The 20,828-nt window shown below is 45.0% G+C and overlaps 1 protein-coding gene across 3 annotated transcripts in view; it reads left to right on the top strand.

Annotated features, from left to right (window-relative positions):
• PTPN14 (protein tyrosine phosphatase non-receptor type 14) overlaps window positions 1-20,828 on the top strand; it is a 170,624-nt gene that overhangs the window by 104,342 nt on the left and 45,454 nt on the right. For all 3 annotated transcript variants that reach the window (XM_032318479.1, XM_032318480.1, XM_032318481.1), the window contains exons 4-5: window positions 14,267-14,364; window positions 16,961-17,028. In XM_032318479.1, coding sequence (XP_032174370.1) covers window positions 14,267-14,364; window positions 16,961-17,028 — 166 coding nt within the window. The remainder of the gene's footprint in view (window positions 1-14,266; window positions 14,365-16,960; window positions 17,029-20,828) is intronic.

Below are 20,828 nucleotides of genomic sequence, written 5' to 3'. Positions count from 1 at the left end.
GGCCGTCATGATGTCTTGCTCCAATGTACATGTGCAGTAAGACCTACTCTGTGTTAGGTGTTGAGGGGGAAATCGAAAGATGAACAAAACAAGCTTTTAAAATAGCCAAGGGAGCAAAGTCAATATTCATAATTAAACTAACTGCCTAGTCAGTACCATGTTAGTTACAAAATGCACTGGGAACAAAGAGGAGGGAATGAAATATTCTAATTCAGTGGCTGGGGGAAAGCTTTATATTGTGCAATACCTAGAGTTTAGGTGATTCTGGGTTTTTGTTTTGCTGCTGAGTCCAGTGTTATTATATGCCAACTATTTGGTTGGCTAACTTCCAAAGAAGCATTCTTTTTGGCCACTAGGTTTCTCTGAGTCAGTAAATGATTATAATGCTTTTTGCACAGTTCCCAAGTCTCAGATCCTCTGCTGGATCTGTGAATTACTGAACAAAGAGGGGTGGTTCCTTCCCCCAACGTACTTGTGGGCTCAGTGGAGATGGGTGAGCTTATCATCATTAGAAATATATAGAATCTGTGATATTGAGGAACTGTGATTGGTGAGAGGTTGGACATGGATCTTACCAACCAGATTCAAAGTGGGGTGGGCTGAGCAGTTGTCTCCCAGTAGGGTCCATTCTGTGGAAATAAAGGTCATCCAGTGGGATCTCCAGGGATCTCCTGTATTTCTGACGGCTGGGCAGAAATAGCAGTTCTTTTGCTATTTCTGATAAATTTCCCATCCAGCATGTGTGTGTGTGTGTGTATGTGTGTGTGTGTGTGTGTGTGTGTTTCTCTCAGTGTTTTTAAATATACTTTAATGTGGGTAATTTTTCCAGTACTTAGATGTTTTTAAGCCACAACTATGAGAAAATGTACATGAGGTGACACAGAGAGCACAGAGTGAATGGGTACCTGCAGAGTTTGAACACTAAACCTCAGAAGCCTAGTGATTAGACATATTTAAAACTTAGATTGGCCAATAAGTGAAAACAGATGCCAGAGTGTAAAATTAGACTTGGCTAGCTTTTAGAGACAAAACCTGGGTGGGGTCGTGGGTTATGTGATGACAGAGATCCTGGAAGGAGGGATGTAGAAGGTGACGTTCACCCGGAGTCCTCAGGTGTCGGGAGTCCAGACTGGACTAACTGTAGATAGAAGTAAAGGCAGGCAGGACACTCAGCCCATCACCCTGAACAGAAGAAAATCACAATCAAGGACAGCTCATTCCCTTCCAACACTTATCGTAGGCTGGAGGGCCCCCACCGCTGGAAGGTATTCCCTTGGCCTGGCTTGTCGCTTGACTTTTGGCCAATATAGAATCTTTGGTTGTTTCTTGAGTCTACCGGGTATGTGAGAGTTGGGTCAGCTGGCACCTTCCATTTTAAAGAGCAGAGCTTGGGCTCTGCTTTGCTCTGACCTGCTGCGATGGTAGGAAGCTGGGTTGAAGAGGATAGAATGCTGTACCCAGTGGTCTTACATTTCGTCTCCATCCATACCGAGCTTCCTGGTCACCAGTCATGGTCAGATACCCTGTGTGTCTAGCCATGTGGCCTTATATAGGGTGGGAACTTCCATTTCTCTCTTCTGTTTCTCTAGGAGTATGTAATGAACTAGTTTCATTCCATCATCCATTCATCCAACATTTGCTAAGCCCATTGTACTCAGTTCTGGGACATAACTTCACTGAGAGACTTAGCTGCTTTTGGCAGCTGTTCGCTTGTGAGAATATAGAAGATACTTTACTCTGGGACTCTAAGGAAGAAATCGTGGCCATCCACAGACATGAGCCTCTCACTCATATTCGTTGATTTTTATTTATTTTTCTCCTTCAGACCAGGCAGATAGCTGACAGCAGCCCTGCCCTCCCATGTGCTAGCTCCCCAAATTTTTAAGGATTTATACAGACTTCTTAGCCACAACCCTGGCTCTTTACCAGGTAGACAGATTTTTGGAGAGTTGACTCACCCAGCTTACAGATGTAATTTAAGCTCCCCTTTCCCACAGTGGAGTTATAGGTAATATAATGAACCTATGATTTGGGGGGCAGACAGGTATATAGTTTGAGCCGATGAGTCAAGACATACTTTCTCCTAGTATCAGAAGGGTAAGGCACCATAGTTTCCAGTGGCCATGTGGAGGAGGAGTTTGGGTCGTGCTAATCTTTATGGAGCCTTGTTCCTCCTTGATAGGAACTTTGGCCCACCATGAGAGCTGCTTTCTTTCTTTTTTAAAAATTTAAATTCAATTTAGTCAACATATACTGTAATATTTGTTTCAGGGGTAGAATTTAGTGATTCATCAGTTGCATACAACACCCATTGCTCGTTCCATCACGTGCCCTCCTTAATGTCCATCCCCCAGTTATCCCTTCCCTTCCCCCAAACCGCCCCCCACCTCCCTGGTCTCCCTCTCCTCCCCCAAGCCTCCATTGGTTCCCTGGAGTCAAGAGTCTCTTATGGTTTGTCGCCACGAGGACTTATTTCATGCTGTGGTTGGTCCTCGATTGTCATTCAGCCCTGAGTTCTCTCTTTGCTACTTGGTAGCTCGGAAAACAGTATAAATCATCAACAAGTAAACAGATGGGCCGCACTGAAGGAATTTCTTTATTTCTTGGTAAGCTTCTATTCTTTTTAGAGCAAGTTTAGATTTACAAGATGGAGGGAAAGGCACAGAGATGTTCCCTAAACCCCCTGCCCTCACACATGCATCCTCTCCGCCATGATCAGCATCACGTATCAGAAGTTTTGCCAAGAATGACCTACCTTGACGCATCATCATCACCCAGAGTCCATAGTTCAATTTATGGTGTTCAGTCTTCGTGTTGTATATTCTGTGCATTTGGACAAATGTATAACAACAGGTATCCATCAGGATAGCGTCATGTAGAGTATTTTACTGCTCTAACGATCTCTGTGCTCTGCCTGTTCATTCTCCCTTCTGCAACCACCAATCTTTTTACTTTCTTCCCAGGGTGGCCTTTTCCAGAATGTCACACAGTTGGAGTCATACAGCATGTGGTCTTTCTATATTGGTTTGTCCACTTAGTAATGTGCACTTACGTTTCCTCCATGTCTTTTCATGGCTTGATAGCTCATCTCTTTTAGGTGACCATCCTATTGTCTGGTTGTATCCCGGTGTTTATCCATCACCTACTGAAGGATGTCTTGATTGCTGTCAAGTTTTGGAAATTATGAACAAGGCTGTTGTAAACATCATTGTGCAGGCTTTTGTGTGGACATAAGTTTTCAGCTCCTTGGAGTGAATACCAAGGAGCATGATTGCTGGATCATGTTAAGAGTAGGTTTAGTTTAAGAAACCACCAGACTGTCTCCCCAAGTGGCTGTGCCATTTTGCATTCCCACAGCACTGAATGGGAGTTCCCGTTGTTCCACATCCTTGTCAGCATTTGGTGGTCAGTGTTCTGGATTTTAGCCATTCTAATAGTTGTGTAGTAGTATCTTATTTTTTAAAAAGATTTTTATTTATTTGACAGACAGAGATCACAGGTAGGCAGAGAGAGAGGAGGAAGCAGGCTCCCCGCTGGGCAGAGAGCCTGATGTGGGGCTCAATCCCAGGACCCTGGGATCATGACCTGAGCTGAAGGCAGAGGCTTTAACTCACTGAGCCACCTCGGCACCCCCTATCTCGTTGTTCTAATTCACATTTCCTGATGACATGATGCAGAGTATCTTTTCACGTGTTGATTTGCTATCTACTTATTTTCTTTGATGAAGTGTCCTAAGATCTTTGGCCCATTTTTAAACTGGGTTGAGTTTTAAGAATTCTCTGTATATTTTGTATCAGTCCTTTATCAGATGTGTCTTTTGTAAATAGTTTCTCCCAGGCTGTGGCTTGTCTTCCCATTCTCTTGACATTGCTTTCTGCAGAACAGAGTTTTAAATTTTGACAAAGACAATAATTTCATGGAGTGTGTCTTTGGTGTTGTATCTAAAATGTCATTGCCATATCCAAAGTCATCCAGATTTTCTCCTATAATCTTCTAGGATTCTTATGGTTTTGCATTTTGCATGTAGGTCTGTCATTCATTTTGAGTTATTTTTGTGAAACGTATACGGTCAGTTTCTAGGTTCCTTTTTGGGGGGCGGGGTATGTGGATTCACAGTTGTTCCAACACTGTGTGATGAAGAGGTTCGTTGTCTTTGTTGCATTGCGTTGCCTTTGCCCCTTTGTCAAAACCCAGCTGACTCTGTGTATGAGGGTTTACATCTGGGCTTTCCCTTCTGTTCTGTTGATCATCTTTCACCAATATTCACTGTCTTGTCTTTGTCTTTATAATGTTTTGAAATTGGGTAGTGTCACTTTTCCAGATTTGTTCTCCTTCGGTATGGTGTTGGGTATTCCAGGTGTTTGAAAGAACATTTTTTTCCCTTTGCCTACAAGCAAAGAGTTTAAGCCTTCCTGCTCAGTGTGTGATTGGTTACATTTTGGAAACTTTCAGGAGCCTCTTTCATACCGCAGAAAGAATAATCTCATAAGATTATTATTATTCTCCGAAGAATAATCTCATAATCTTACCGAGGCGATTAGTCTCTCTCCCTCTGTCTGTATGCGTTCCACTGTAGGTATTTCAACTCAGAAATGTTTATTGAGTGTCTACTTAGTGACAGGTACTAACATTAAATGATGAGACCCCAGTCTCGGGTCTGTGAGGAGGTTGTGGTGGAATGGGAGAGGCGGGGAGGGCATTGCAGGAGAGACCTGGGCAAAGCACCGTGGGGGCTGGGAGGACGCTCCATTAACTGGTTGAGGTTAGCTTTACAGGAGGAGAGAAATTTCAGCTGAGCTTTGAAGGATGAGTAGGTGATGGTCCGAATGGAGGAGGATGGACCAGGGCAGTCTGACGGCAGAAGCAGTAAGGAGGCGGGAAGGAACGCGGTAGGTTTGGGGAAGCGCCGGAAACGGAGTACAGCTCAGGTGTGTGGTGTGCGGGGAGACACGAAGTCAGAAAGAAAGAATTTCTTTTTTTTTTTTTTTAAAGATTTTATTTATTTATTGGACAGAGTGAGACATCACAAGTAGGCAGAGAGGCAGGCAGAGAGAGAGAGAGAGAGAGAGAGAGAGAGAGAAGCAGGCTCCTCGCTGAGCAGAGAGTCTGACGCGGGGCTTGATCCCAGGACCCTGAGATCATGACCTGAGCCGAAGGCAGAGGCTTAACCCACTGAGCCACCCAGGCGCCCCAAGAAAGAATTTCTGAGTGGATCACGGGGAGTCTCTTGTGTTCTATCAGGAGTGTGAACTTTTTCCCGATTAAGGTTACTAGGTGTTTTATTTTGTTGAGATAAAATTCATATGACATACATAACACTTAATATTTTAAAGTATACTGTTCAATGGTTTTTGGTACGTTCACAACATTGTGCAGCCATCCGCACGCTCTGATTTCGGAGCCTTTCTTCTCCTTCCCTTTTCTCTTAGCCCCTGACAACCGCTAATCTCCTATTTGTCTGTTCTGAACATTTCATGTAACTGCAGTTCTACAATATGTGACCTTTTTGTCTGTCATCTTTGACTTAGCATGTTTCATGGTAGCAGGTATCAATACCTCATTCCTTTTGGTGACAGAATAGCCCCTTGTGTGGACAGACTGTGTCTTGCTGATCCATTCATCAGTTGATGGGCATCTGGATGGTTTCCTCTTTTTTGGCCCTTATGAATATTGTTGCTGTTTGTGTACAGCTTTCTGTGTGAACATGTGTCTCAGTTGTCTTGGGGATATACCTAGGAGTGGAATTGCTGGGTCATATGATAACTCCATAATTAACTTTGAGGAACTGCCAAACTGTTTTCCAAGTCATTGGAGATTTTTAAGACGGAGCAAAACAGACTCAGATTCTATTTTAAGCATCACACACTCTAGGACTGTATTTTCTTTCGAGACTAGGTATTTCTACTTCTCTTATGTTCTCCTAGTTCAGGGCATCACAGCCCACAGCAGTGAAACCTGTCTGTTTTTTTTTTTAAATCGTGTCATCGTGACTGTCAGGAAGGAATCTGTACTCACTAGCCTAGAATGTGGCAGAAAAAGTGCTGTCGGGGTATTCTCTCTCCCTCTATGATGTATTGTAGAGAAAGAGTTTTTCTTTTTTAAAGAGAACCCTTGATTAAATTATAGGCTATTATTAGGGAGTTTATTGTACTTATAAACTGTACTTGGATTCCCTGTAATTTGTTATAATTAATGCAGGAGTTCAAGAGCAGAAAGCAGGGATCAGGTTGTGGCATGCTTTTCTCTTTTGCAACACCTTGCTATCATTGGCCTTTTTTCACTAGTAGTTAAGGCCTGTGTGTGTTTGTGTGCATTTAAACAAACATTATCCTTTTTAGGAAAGAATTGCAATCCTTTGACTCACTGAAACTTAGAAGCCTCGAGAAGAAGTTAGGCGTCTGTGGCAAAAGAGGGTATCGATCGGTGAATGTTGAGGACTTCCGGATCGAATTTTTGCCAAGACAGTCGTGTGTGTGTGCGCGGGCGCGCGTGCACGCGCACACGAGCAGATGCACGTGTTTGTGTTTTCACGCATGCACGTGTATTGGCTTGTGGTGTGAAAGGGCGAGGAGACAAACGTTCCCTTTTAAGGTTATCTTTGTCTAGTCGGAGTTTTAGCCTTGGCCCCCCTCTCCCCTGTTGGGTTGTTTCCACGTTGCACAGTTGCAGGAGCCTTGGCTTTGTACTCTGCTCGACAACGCAGAGTTTTAATGGACTGTCAGCTTGAACGTTCGTTAAGCATAAAGCATTCAGAGGGTGCATGGGTCAGGCGGCAAACTCATTATTATACGTGAATAATCATCAACTGAAATCTTCTCAAGGGTTTTGAGGATAGAGGGACAGAGGGAGGCAGGCATTCAGGTTTATCTGGTCGCAGGCCTGCGGGCGGTCCTGTTTATCTGGTCCTGGCAGGCAGAGCAGGGGTGGGCCACCCTGCCCAGTAGCTGGATTTACAGTGGTGCGCACCCTTTGGAATGGATGGAATGTGTCCTTTCTCTCTTGCTGGTATCTCTGTCAATCTCAGTGTTAAAATTATGTTCCTTTGCTGTTCTGTACCCCAGAATTCTAGGACTGCCTGTCCCTTGTCACCTCTTTCTTGTCTTTTATAGTAAAGAAACTTGTACATTTATTTCTTACTCTTCCCATATAACGTCAACCAGAGAGCAATGGTACTGCTTTAGTACGTCCTGCACTGTCCTGGGAGAGCTAGATTCTAGTACCTTCTAGCAAGATTCTTCCGATGGGGCTGATTGTGAAGGAAGTTTTCTAGTGAGGAAACACGTTCCTTCCTTCGTAATAACAACAACAATCCGGCTTTCTCTCTCTTGCCCTCCCCCCAGAGTAGCTGCTGGAAAGCCTTCGTAGACTGAGGAATGTAAGGATAGTATTGACCTGCTCCCCTCTCTCTAAGCTGTCACATCTGTGTGAACCATGCACACGGGAAGGGAGAAGCTGGGGTGACTGACCCTGACCCGCAGAGAAGGGAGAGGCAGACGGGAGCTGCCAGATAATAACAGTGGTAAGGCAGGTTGATAGTTACAGCTTACAGAATGCTTTCACTAACCTATTTTTAACTATGAGAAAGCATTTTCTTTCTCAGATCTCCTTGAGCAGTGGGGGTAAAAGGAGTAATGCACGGGTGAGACCTGCCAATCACACTGCTCCCCTGGTGGTGCTAAGTGTGCTAGCAGCAGAACGAAGGCCAGATCCCTTTACGATCCATAACATAGAAAGACCTCGATTCAGCCAAGAGTCAGTAAAGACGGTGTGTGACACAGGATGAGCTCCAGTTGGCTTTTTTAAAAAATCCGCATTTGGAAATACATCTGAGGGCTGTTTGTACCCACTTCTGGATGGAGCCTCTCCTAGGTAGGAGCCTACCATTAGGGACCCTGCTCTCTTGATTTTACTTTGCTCCTCTGTGCATCCTAAGATGCTGTTAGCGAGTCATTAGAGTACACAGCTTGGTCCCCTTTCCCTCCACCCACTTCTGGAAATTGAAATTTCCCAGAGGCTGTTGCGGGGACAAAAACAACCAGATCTGAATTACCTTACGACTGTCCTGCCCTATGTTTTGACAGAAAAGCTCCTCGTGCCCGCGTCTGCCTCACTCATGCTGTGGCACGCGGGAGCCTGCTTGGGGATCAAAGCCTCTCCTTAGAGGCAGTGGGATCCCCCCAAATCACCGAGTAGTGGCATTTTTATTTTCATTTTTATTTTTGGACTTCAGTGGGACCGATGACTTGCCCACAACGGCTGGGAATCAGATCCCACTCTCTGGCTCTCTGCGGCTCTGGTCTGTCGGGCCCTGCCTCCAAGAGCCGTATGACCTTGGGCAAGTCATTCTGCTCCTTCCACACTGTTCCTTCTCTAAAAACAAAAGGGTAGGGCTTGGATTTTTGAAATCTTTCCCTTGTCAAATAGCTTAGGCGAAATCACGCATGATGACGAATGACCCACAGATCTCTGTGGCCTCAGATAACCAGAGGCTTGTTTCTGCATCCACTATGTCCACTGCCTGCCTTCCTGGGAGCTTGGGCCCACGGAGGGGCAGTCCTACTTGGACTCTGCAGGTCTCAGGGCAAAGGAAAACAGATGGCTCGGAAGGCTCCTGCTCCCGGGGTGGCGCTCCTTCCCTTTGACCCCAGAGCCTACTTGCAGAGTTGATGAGGTACGTGGGTAGGTAGGTGGAGGACGGAGGAGGAAGGCTCCCTGGGGAGCAAATTTGGAGCAGTCATCATGGCCGCCCCCTCTCCTGTCTCCACCATCCTGTGATGTACGCTGAGAACGTGGAGCCCTTGAGCGCCATGACCAAACTCAACTCTTAAGGCTTTTTATACCTTCGTGGCTCTTCTCTGTTGGAGGCCCTTCTGCTGAACTGGCCTTGGAACGAATATTTCACTTGTGGAAGGGGTGGGAGAGATACCATAAAAGCAACATGTCCTCGGCGTCTGCGTGCCTCTCACCTTCCTTGTGGTTCTGTGGTGGTACAGTCCATCCTTTTCAGAACACCACATGGAATGTCTCAATCTGAGAAGGAGTCACAGACCTGCAAATAGAGCCGAGTTGCGAAAGTGCTGAGATAAATCCCCCATATATAAATGGAAAAGAGAGACGCGAACATCTGAGCAGTACATCTGTAAATGTGGAGGATAATGATACAGGGTATAATTTTGAAAGGGTTCTTTGATACGACTGTCAGAAGTACTGAATGCTCTATTGATTTGACCCGGTACGGCATTTTTTTCAGACTTCCTTTTCAGAATCTTAGGGGGAGGAAGGAACATGGAAAAGTCACTTAGTTTCTTGAGCTTGGTTGGAACTCTTCCAGACAGATGGGACATCCCAAGACTAGTTCCTATTATCTGTCAGTTTCCAGTTGTCATATTTAACAGCACCAACTATCAGGAAGCTTTCCTGTTTCCTGTAGAGAAACCTGAATTTTAATCTCCGTGGAGTAAAAATAAGACCAAAAAATGTTGAAAATAGAAATTTTACCTTTACTCAACAAGCACAGTTATATTCACCAGTTGGTAGAGGGAGAGCAGGATCCTAACCTAAAACCTTATTCATTGGAGCCCAGCAGTCAGATGGACGGCTTCCAGGTCTTTGAATAGGAAAAGTATTAAAAAGTTTTCCTTGTGAGCTTGGGTTTTCAAAGAGGATCTCTTTGGAAAGTTGGCAGTTAGTTTCCTGGCATGAGGATTGGGGTGTGTGTGTGTGTGTGTGTGTGCGTGTGTGTGTGTGTGTGTGTTTCCCCTCCACCCAGAGCTATGACAGGGTGGAGTATGCTTCCACGAAATTACACGTTTCCAAAATAGAATTCACTGTTATATTTTACCACCGTTAGCACTGAATCTCTAATCAAAAATGAGCAAAAACCAAACATGCTAGAAATAGAATTTCAGCTCATATTCTCTAATTTAATCTTCATACAGGATAGAATTATTATACTTTACAAAAGCGCCTTTTAAGCAAAAACATACCAAACAATATCCAAAGTGTGCCAGATTTCATTCTCTTTCTGCGATCTCCGTCGTCATCTCCGCAGTGTCACATGGTTGTCGTAGCATATCATTAATGCTGTTCGGATTTTCTTGTCGTCTGGATGGCTTCCAGGAAAGAGCTCTTGCTTTCTTCAGCTCCTCGGTTTTGTATCCCAGTACAAGCCTATGTCTAACCTGAATGACCAGGAGTGATCCCGGTGTTCCTTGCTGACGGATTAGGACACCCGGTTGCCTAGAGCGGCGTGGATCTGTTCTAAAGCTCCCTCGTGTGTTATAGAAGTGATAGCTGTAGATGAAATTGGAGTCAGCACGATAAGAGGGCTATAATCATTGTTTTGCTCGTTCCCATGGATTATATTCCCAGAGGTATCAGCTGATCAGAGGCTCTAGCCATGGCAGGTAATGTTAGGGTTAACACCTTTTAAAATGTTTTACTCCTTGGTTCTTAAAAATGGAGCCCTTAATAACATGCGCGAGACAGAACCATGACGTCAGGGGTTCAAGAGAGGACGACTATCCTCGCAAGGCAGAGACTGTTGTAAACCTCTTCAGGATGTCCCTCAGCATTAAACCAACTTCCGCATACAGGAAGTGCTTAATAAGTGTGAATATCCATGTTTCTTCTGAACTTGGAGAGCAGAAAATAAGTCAGAACTGCTCAAGAGGGCACGCCTGGCTGGCTCAGTTGGTTACGCGGCTGACTCTTGATCTTGGCTCTGGTGATGATCTCAGGGTCCTGGGATTGAGGGGCTCTCCGCTCAGTGGGGAGTCTGTTTGAGGATACTCTTTCCCCCTACCCCCCCTTTCTCTAAATTAAATAAATAAATCTTTTAAAAAGTTCATTCAAGATGGCAAGGACTGGGTACCTGGGTGGCTTAGTTGATTAAGCAACAGCCTTCAGCTCAGGTCATGATCCTGGAGTCCCGGGATCGAGTCCCGCATCGGGCTCCCTGCTCAGTGGGGAGTCTGTTTCTCCCTCTGATCTCTCCCCTCTCATGGTCGCTCTCTCTCTTTCTCAAATAAATAAAATAAAGTAAATCTTTTTTTTTTTTTTTTAAGATTTTATCCATTTACCTGACCGATCACGAGTAGGCAGAAAGGCAGGCGGGGGGGGGGGGGGGGGGGGACGCAGGCCCCCCGCTGAGCTGAGAGCCTGGGGCTCAATCCCAGGATCCTGAGATCACAACCTGAGCTGAAAGGCAGAGGCTTTAATCCACTGAGCCACCCAGGCGCCCCTAAAATAAAATAAATCTTAAAAAAAAAAGATGGCATGGAGTGTATGGCATATAGAAGGGATTTGACATTGTAGGGTTAAGAGGAGTAGGTGAACTTGACCACTTTTTTCCTACCTTGAAACTGGGTGTTCTGGTTGGTTGGTTTGTCTTTTTCAAGGATTCCATTTGCACCTTTCTTCAGTAAACTTAGGATTCCTTCCTATCTCGAAATTCTGTGGTTTTGTTGTGGTTGTTGTTTAGTTGCTTTGTTTATTTAGTTTAGATATCCTTTCGCTTTTCTGAAGAAAGTCACAGCAGGATCCTCTGGGGAGACGATGAACTAACACTTCTTCATCTTTCTTTTCTTCTTCTTCTCCCACTTTCGAAAGTATGGTCTTGAGACTCTAAGTGGCTGTTCTTCCAGTGATCTATCAGTTTTCACAGTGAACTCGTGACACTTACAAGATCTTTTGCTGACTTAGGGCTCCCTTCCTTGCGCCAGTTTCCACAAGGAGGCGTTGTCCTTTCTAAGAACCAGCTAGCTTGGAAGCATGAAAGATCTTCCATAAAAGGCTCACGGGTAGTTCCCACTCTCCTGAAGGGAAAGTGACCTTACACGAATGAGTGGAGCTTTTACTCTTTCCTTGAAAATGGGCCCCAAGGCCCAAGACAGGTGCCAAAGGAAAACCAGGAACCAGGCCCGGGAACAAGGAGAGAACATGGCAGACGGTGCTGAGGGAGAACCTTGAGGGGAGGGAACACAAGCAGGAAATGTGCTGTGCTACGTGGAAAGGGACATAGACTTCCGAAGCCCATGTTTCTCCTCCTAGTTCAGGTTTTACTGAGCTTTCTCCCAGGAGGTGAACCAATTTTATGCATCAGATTATACTTTCAGACATAAATCTGTTATTTAAGTAAGGCTGTAAAAGCTGAGCTTTGCTTGTGGTTGACAGGGGGCACAGTCCTTGAAGCGAAGGTGCTAATGTAAACCATTTCTGTTGGAGCTCTTGGAGCTCCAGATAAAACCATGGAACCTGAGATCCTTAACACTCACCATGTGGCCAAGTTGCTCTCTGTCTCCCCTTGGAATGGAAGAAAAGCAGCACGTGTATTATGGGAGTGCGTGGGACTACACACTTCTGTAGTGTTAACTCACCTTGGGCGACACATTTTGAAAACGTTGAGCTTGAATACACCTGAGCTTGGGGGCTTAACTTTAGTGATCAGGTGAAGAAAGGGAACCAGAAGAGAACACGAGACATATTTTAACTGTAGCGAACCAGATTTCTTGAGTCTTTGCTATTTTGACTTAACTCTTGGTGTTTCTTTAAATTCATGCACAATTATTACTTCAAAATATTTTGTTTACTCTGATTATCTCCTGTGACTGATAGAGAGACGGGTTATGATTCTGCTTTCATTCCATGGAAGATGATTGCCCAAAGACCCCCACCCCCACCCCCTTACCCCCTACAGGCCGTGCCTTCAGTTTCAGGGGGTCTTTAAAAGTATCCTGCCTAGTATTTCCTCCTTATTGTTTGTTCATTTTCAGAAACAGCAACACAGCTCCTTCATTACCAGCAAAAGACTTTTGGTCACATGCTCTTACATATCAGGATTTAGAACCCAGGATGCCCCTAATCAGCTAAGGATAGAATAACTAGGTGAGACAGAGCCGTGTCCGCTGATCTCAGAGCACAGAGTGGGCACAAAGCTTCTCTACACATACTGGGGACTTGTCTTTGAAAATCAGCACAGATACTTATTATATACATTGTAACTGATTAAATCAATTGATATGGACAGAGGTACAATTACTGGTTCAGTAGTGGAGACTACAAAATGATTATGGATAGTTTTAGGTGAAAGATGGGGCGGGAGTAGGAAAAGCATGTCGTTTTTCTATTACATACTAAGTTTTACTAAAAGGAATTTTTAAATAACTCAGCGTTGGTCCTTCTGATTGGAATATAGGTTTGTCCCACCAGAGACTGACATGGTCATCTGTACCCTGTCCAGTCGACCCAAGAAGAGAGAGGAAGTAGAGACTCTACGGAGGGGTCAGAGACCCTGAGTCCTTCCCTCAAATAGACTTTGGGTTGCTATGTAATGACATCCATAATATCAAGGTAGAGATGACAGTAATTAGCTCTCAGTGCTGACTGCCCCTCTCTAAAACAGAGTAGAGTTTTGGGTCACTCTTGAGCTCCCTGGATTGCCATGTCCTAGTTTAGAAAAAGTAGAGTTAACGGTTACCAGGAACAGAAAGGTTGTTAGCATTCGCCAAGAATTAATGCTAGGAAAAGTCTGTTCTGGAGGAGACTGGGTTTTAAGAGTATGGTCAAGGGAAGGAGAGTCCTAGGAAGAAAGGTTCGGGGTGAGGAGATTTCTAAATGTTCAGGTAACCCTAAGAGCACACCATCCTGGCTTCTGAGGACAGTGGTCCTCTCTGAGCCGGGACATTGCCCAAGGGCACACTCTGTTTCTCTGCATCTGCTGGGTTGAGGATGTACTTGGGTTGGATTTTTGTTGAGTCCCAGACCTGTGGGGTGAGCCTCGCTCTGAAGAGCTTTGTCCTCTCTGCTAGCAGAATGCCAGACTATCTGGCCTGTTTGCGTCCACCCCACCAAACTGTTGAGTTTAGAAAATGGAGTGTTTCCAGAGTGGTTTTAGGAACGCACAGCTGTTGGATGCAGGTTTGGCAGCTGTGCTGCCCTGGGTGTCCAGGTGTGGAAGAGCATTTCCTTCCCGGTCTCTGTTAGGAAGAACTGGTCCTTATCGGGTGTTTTATCCAGGGGACTTACAATGAGATGATTGGATAAGAACCCTCTCGAACCGAGAATGCCCGGGCTGTGGCACCTGCCACATCAAACGAAGATAAACACAGCAGAGGGCGCTTCCCGTCTTTTATGGAGCTGACCTTTCTCGGCATCACCTGTGTGTCCTACTGTGTACACAGAGTTTTACATCTAGACATTGATCTTGTGGGAACATATTCCAAGTATGTGTTTTTAAGGTTATTTGTCTCTCTGTTCCCATGGACAGATATCAGTATTACCTGCAAGTCAAAAAAGACGTGCTGGAAGGACGGCTGCGGTGTACATTGGAACAGGTGATCCGGCTGGCCGGCTTGGCTGTGCAAGGTAAGGAGGGTGACGGCCGCCATGGGGAATCCCATTTTTTCTCTGACTGCGGTGTTGCTGGCCTCTCAGAGGAAAAAACAGAGTTTACTTAAATGATCCCTTAGTAACTCTACTTTTCATTCCAAGATACGTTAAAAATGCAAAAATAGGGAAAAAAAAGCCAAAATAGTGATTTTTTTTTTTTTTTTTTTTTTTTTTTTTGGTGGCAGGCTGGTGGCTTTCTGAAAGCTGTTTGCAAATCGTTCATGCTTGTATAATTTTAGTTTTATTTGGAGAAATAGCAGCTTTCATCCTGCCTTTAATTAAAGCTACATTCAGGGTTTGTGGAACATTTTCTCAGAATTATTGCACTGCCCATGTGGTCATATTTTGTGGCTTCCTGGTATGACTGTGACTTTTCCATCAGTTTTCAAGTGTGATAGCTTTAAACATTGTAGTATAATTTATTCTCACACAGTTAAAGAGAAAAGTTTAAAATGCATCGTTGTAGGGGTGCCAGGGCGGCTCAGTCGGTTAAGCGTCTGATTCTTGATCTCAGGGTCATGAGTTCGAGACCCGTGTTGGGCTCCATGCGGGCTTGGAGAGTACTTTAAAAAATAAATAAGTAAAAATAAAATGCACGATTGTGATATGAAGCAACAAATAAAAGAGTTGAGTTCATTTGCCTTTCAATCTGTCCTACTTAGATTTATCAGACAGCAATTTTTAAAATCTTTCTAAATTGTTACATGTACTTTTACATAGTTTTATGTAACATACGTGATTTTTACATAGATGTATACATTACTCTTTATTGAGTGGTGGCTTAATGGCCTTTAATCAGTATTGAAAAGAAGATCAAAATGTAATTTTTTCAATAGTCATTCTTTTTCCTTAAAATCAGTTCCCGTCCAAACGGAATGCCAGCCGCCAAGTCCTTACTGTGTGGACTGTTGTTGTAGAAGCTGTGAGCTGAACTTCCCATCCCAGACTCTGAACTGAAGTTGAACCTTTTGGGTTCTGGAATGTCTAAAGAGGCAGCCTTCCCTTGATCTCTTTCATCCCAGGGTATTAGAAGTTTAGCAATTTTTGTTGGACGTACGATTCTGTACGAGTGGCTGCTGTTGTTACCTTGTGGATGTATGTTGGATCCCGTCTGTTCACTTACAGACTGTAAGGGAAAGGAAGAGTGCCCCAAATGATTAAATCATCAGAGCAGAAAAATCATCAAAATAACAGAGAAGGCACCTTTAATACGAAAAAGAGAAGATCCCCTCTGTCCAGTGGATCTTCCGCCTTTCAAAAAGCTTTCTCTTCTCTTCACTTTATTACTGTCTTTTTACCCCTCTCACTTTTCTGTCATGGGGCTTATTACTGAAATCCTGGATATCGGAAGACCCTGGCGATAGCTTTCAGGCTGAGGGAAGTTGGTGTACGTAGCCTGGCTTCCCTTTTCACTGGGTCCTTGAGGCTAGCTGTTCGATCTGAGGCAATCTCCCCCAGCTACAGTGTTTGTAAAATGGTTTTCCCGGGAACACTTATGGGGTAGTTAGACCCAGCAGGAGAATTGTAACTTGAGATAAAATATAGATAACTGATGAGTAAACTTGAAATCAAGCTGCACATGTGATCTCTGTTGTCTGTGTGTGTGTGTGTGTGTGTGTGTGTGTGTGTGTGTTTAATTATTTTTATTAACATATAATGTAGTATTTGCCCCGGGGCACAGGTCTGTGAATCATCAGGCTTACACAATTCACAGCACTCACCATAGCACATTCCTTCCCCAATGCCCATCCCCCAGCCACCTTCTCCCTCTACCCCCACCAACCTGTCTTGAATGTTAATGTTAATGTGATGAGTTTAGTAGGTAAGTCCTTGTCTTCTCAGCAACATCTCTTCACTGGCCTTCCGTGTGGACTCCTGCATGCCATCTCTCCTGTTAGATGCCAGAATTTTTACATGGAATTAAGTTTGTATGCTGTTTTGATTTTTTTTTTCCTTCTTGAGAGCCAGTGGGATGAGAAGCAAGACATTTCCAGATCAACGATATGGACTCACTGTGTTTTTTGCATGTGCTCAGACATACCGTCGTGAGATGAAAACAGGACAAAACAGAATTTCTGGCATCTTGCAATATGGGAACTTGTTTGGGAGGTGTAAAAATTTGCAAGGTTGCTTGCCAAGGGTGATTTACAGTGGGAATTTCCAGCTGCAAATATATGAAAAGATGCAGATGGGTTTGGCTCTTCAGTTCTCTTAATTAACCTTGAGTTAAAAAGTCCCCTTGGCAGATATTCTTAAGATATGTGTTGATGCATATTTAACAAAAACATAAGTATAGGTTTGTTTCAAATTTTTAAAATAGCTTAGGGATCACTTTCAAATTTCCCCGTTTTTTTTTTCCCCCTAGACAATTGTATAACTGCGCTTACATGCTGATATTTACAGTATTGCTAAGTAAAAGTGGTAACGAAATCAAACGCATTATGGCACTGTTTTTATTTACTAGTGTGGAAATAAGATGAGGAAGGATACTAAATGTGGCAGTAATTTTCCTCTTATTTTATTCCATCTTTAATTTCACTTACTCCGTCTCCTCCCCTCCCCTTCTTCTCAGCTGATTTTGGAGACTACAATCAGTTTGATTCTCAAGATTTCCTCAGAGAATATGTGCTATTTCCTATGGTAAGTGCAATTTCCTTTTTCTTAATTAATTTTCTACCTTCTTTGGTTGTGTAAGTTTTGCCTTTGAAAATCTCAGAGGATTTTCCATACACATATTCCCTGGAGAAGCAAGTCCATGCATTTATAAAGTAGGGACACATTTTGTAAAAACACTGGAAAAGTAAATGTGCTTTTTCCCACCTCCTCAAGACACTTCCCCATCCCTTCAATACCCCCCAGCCCCGATCCCCAGTTCTACTACTTTCCAGAGCCCTGATGCTCTTCCTTTCTGAACACAGCAAGCTTGCTCCTATCCCAGAGCCTTCATCTTGGTTTTCCTGTACCTTCAGTGCTCTGCCGCAGATCTTTCAGAGACTTGACGTTGAGGTCTTGATTTAAATATCACCTCCTCCAAGAGGCATTCCTGTTCTTCAACCACCTGTGTGATAGAGGACAGCCATCCACGACTTCCTGCTAAATCACCTTTCATGTGCATATACTTAGGGATTCTTTCAGTATCTAAACATGTTCAGTATTGATTGTCAGCTAGAATGTCAGCTGTAAAGTCGTGAAGCAGGGGACCCTCTCTGTCTTGTCACTGTTGTCCGGCATGAAGTCTGCCTGCATAAAAATTCACTGAATGAGTCCATGAAGTCAAATGTCCAATCTTGGGTTAAACTAGGAATGAGGCTAAGTCTTAATCCCTGGGGAGTGTGTGTGTATATGTGTGTGTATATATATATATATGTGTGTGTGTGTGTGTGTGTGTGTGTGTGTGTGTGTGTGTGTGTGTGTTTGGTAGCTTTGGGGTAAATGAGAAGAGTTATGAGGAAGGATTAAAATGTTTGAAAAGCTATCCCCACTGCAGCATCCTGGCTCTGATTTTAGAAACCCTGATCATTCACCCCTCGTTGTTTGTTTTTTTAATCGACTGTTTTGCTCAAAGCACTAACTTGGGTAACTAACTCCCAGAGGATGAAGTTATTTAAGAAACGGTGCGCAGGCCGCAGAGTAGTTGAGTAAATAGGAAGTTTGCGGAACAGAAGGCCAGGCCGAGTATAATGAAGGGCAGTCGGGATTCTACGTGGGGCGAAGTTACATCCACTTGGGGGGCGGGTCGGGAAGGTTTAAAGACGAATGGTGTGTGAGTCGGAGCTCAAAGAGTGGCCAGGATTGCAGCAGGCGGACAAGAGGGAGCCAAGCATGATCTAGACGGAGAGAGAGAGAGCAGGGCTAAGGTGGCATGAGTGATTGCGAAAGTCAGCGATGAGTCTGACTGTCGCTCCGGAGTGGCAGAGGGGAGGGGCCGCAGCGAGAATGAAACATCTCAGGCCTGAGAACACCTGGGCTCTGTCGGTGGAGGTGCAGACCCCACACTTTGAGAACAGCTGGATTAGAGCATTAAGATCATTCAGGAAAGTAGGTCAGATGAGAATCTGCGTGGTGCTCTTGGCAAAGAGGTAGTTTAGGTATTACAAGTGACAGTACAAATAAGATGGCAATGCAAGAGATATTTGGAAGTAAAATGGGAGGAACTTGGCATCCAGGAGGCTGTGGCATATGGGAGCCAGTAGAGTGGCGACAACGGGTCAGGCCTGCAAGCCTAGCATGAGCAGAGCTGCATTTTTAAAAATGCATCTCCTCTTTAAAAATTTTTAAAATTTTTAAAAATACCCTCTTTGGGACCTCAGCTACTTATATTGACAGGTGGCTATTTACATTCAAATTTAAGTGAATTAAAGTTGAAGTTACAAATTGAGTTCCTCAGTTGCATTAGCTACATTTAAAAAAATGGTCAGTAGCCACATGTGGCTAGTAGCTACTGTACCGGAAAACTCAGATACAGAACATGTCTATCATTGCGGAAAGTCCTGTTGGATAGCAGTGTTGTCAGCGTGTATGTCTGAATCTGGAATGTTCCTAGCCTTCTGCCACGTCACTCCACCCCGTGCCGTAGCCTGGATACACTGTGGCCTGCGGTCACGGGGTTCAGGCTCCAGGAGCCAAGCATTCTGTGTCCATGTCCTGGCGGGGCCACTTAACAGCTGTGCAAACTCGGGCTATTATTTAATTCCATTTGTTTTAAAATTTAATTGATTAGTTACCCGAAGTGTCCATTTTTTCATCTAAGAATGGGGATAGCAGCAAGCCTATTCCAGTTGTGAACGGAGAGGGTGCAAGTGACATAACTGGGCACATGGCGAATTCTCAGTGTTTATTCTTTGTGTTGGTCCTTGCCTCCCTTCTCATCCGACTATTAGCGGGACGGTCCCGTCTCTGGTATGCAAGCTCAAGGATGCCCAAGACCGTGTTTTTTAGGCACCAAGAGTGCATGCATTTTGAAATGTAAGCAGAGGACAGGCAGAGGGTACAAACGATCATTAACCAGCTCTGCACGAGGGGAAACTCCAGTCTGATCATGGGAAACTTACACGTCACTTATGGGGTTCAGTTCAGGGAGCGTTTCTGGATCACTTCCTGTGTAGGAGCGCGTGTAAGCCCGCATTGTGTAAGAGCCCTGGGACGGGCCAGCCGCGATGTGGAGAAGAGCGGCTTGCCCTTAAGTGCCTGTCATGGTGTAGAGGGAGGGTGACAAGGGTACAGGATGGGATGAGCATCCAGACAACTGTGTGAGACAGACCGTAGGCAGACTGTGGGGAGGGCCGTAGGAGCCCCACCCACAGTGGAAGGGCATCGGCTTCCATCCAGCTTGGGGGGAGTGCGAGAGCCCTGTCAAGGGAACGGGAGCTGGGATGGCACTGAAGGACGGGGTGACCTTTCACACCATGTGATGGGCCTCGGGTGCAGGGGGTTCTTCCAGGAAGGGTCGCTGTGAGTGTGTCAGGAGACGTACAAGCATTCTGTTAGGAGGAGGCGTTTGCCCAAAGCCTTGAACCCTCGAGATCAGAGGTCTGGAAGGGGGGAGGCTGGGTCACCCTGAAGAATGGTCTAAATACCCCGCGCAGGTGTTGACCTAATTGAGCAGGCAGTGGGGAGCCATGGAAGGTTGTAAACTTTCTGCTTGGTTCCACTAGAGCTTTCAAAGAGAAGAATGCATTCCTTTGGTGGGGGAGGGAAGATGGGATGAATGGCCTCGTTTGATCTTATAAAGCAACCGAATTTGTCAAATGGCATTTCTGCAGCAGAGAAAAGAACAAAGTTAAGTACCCAGGGCCCTCCACAGGTGTGCGGCTGTGTACAGGCACGCACTCGGCCGTTCCTGCGCGCGTCCTCTGCGGCGGGGGCACATACCTCACGGGGGCCCCGGGGCGCAGACGGAGGCGCTCGAATCGTGTACACACCAGAGGGGCACTTTGGGACTTTCTCTTCTCTAAAAGTGGGAAGCTGAGGTTTCATGGAGCACTTTCCGATCTTCGCTTACCTGTTTTTATTTTCTTCTATGGCCACATATCTTTCATTAGCTTTTCAACATTAGTAGCGGGTTATCACCTCCGCTCCATAGCTAGGGGTGCTGCGCACGGGACTCCATTTCTAGGCTACGCGGTCCTTGTTGTTCCCTGACATAGAACTGAGCGTGTCCCCTCCCACAGGCTTGAGTCCTGTCAGCAGATGGCTGAACAGGAAGCAGCACATTCATCCGTTAATGCATGGAGACTCAGAGCGGCCAGGAGTTCCTGCACCTTCTCTGAGGTTGCTTGGGACCACCTGTAGGATTTCCAGCATGTAGTCACACCCTCGTTTCCCAGCTTTAGGAGAACCTGATTTTTCATGTTTTCCTGATTTGCAATGGGCTCTTTATTGCAGTTTTGAGGTAGACTTTTTAGGGGGTACTGTCCCCCAGCCCCCCACCCCCAAAGTTT

This window comes from Mustela erminea, chromosome 17, assembly GCF_009829155.1.
Source record: "Mustela erminea isolate mMusErm1 chromosome 17, mMusErm1.Pri, whole genome shotgun sequence".
Taxonomy (NCBI): Eukaryota; Metazoa; Chordata; class Mammalia; order Carnivora; family Mustelidae; genus Mustela; species Mustela erminea.
The sequence above is the reverse complement of the archived record's forward strand: the minus strand, read 5'-3'. Positions and strand labels throughout refer to the sequence as shown.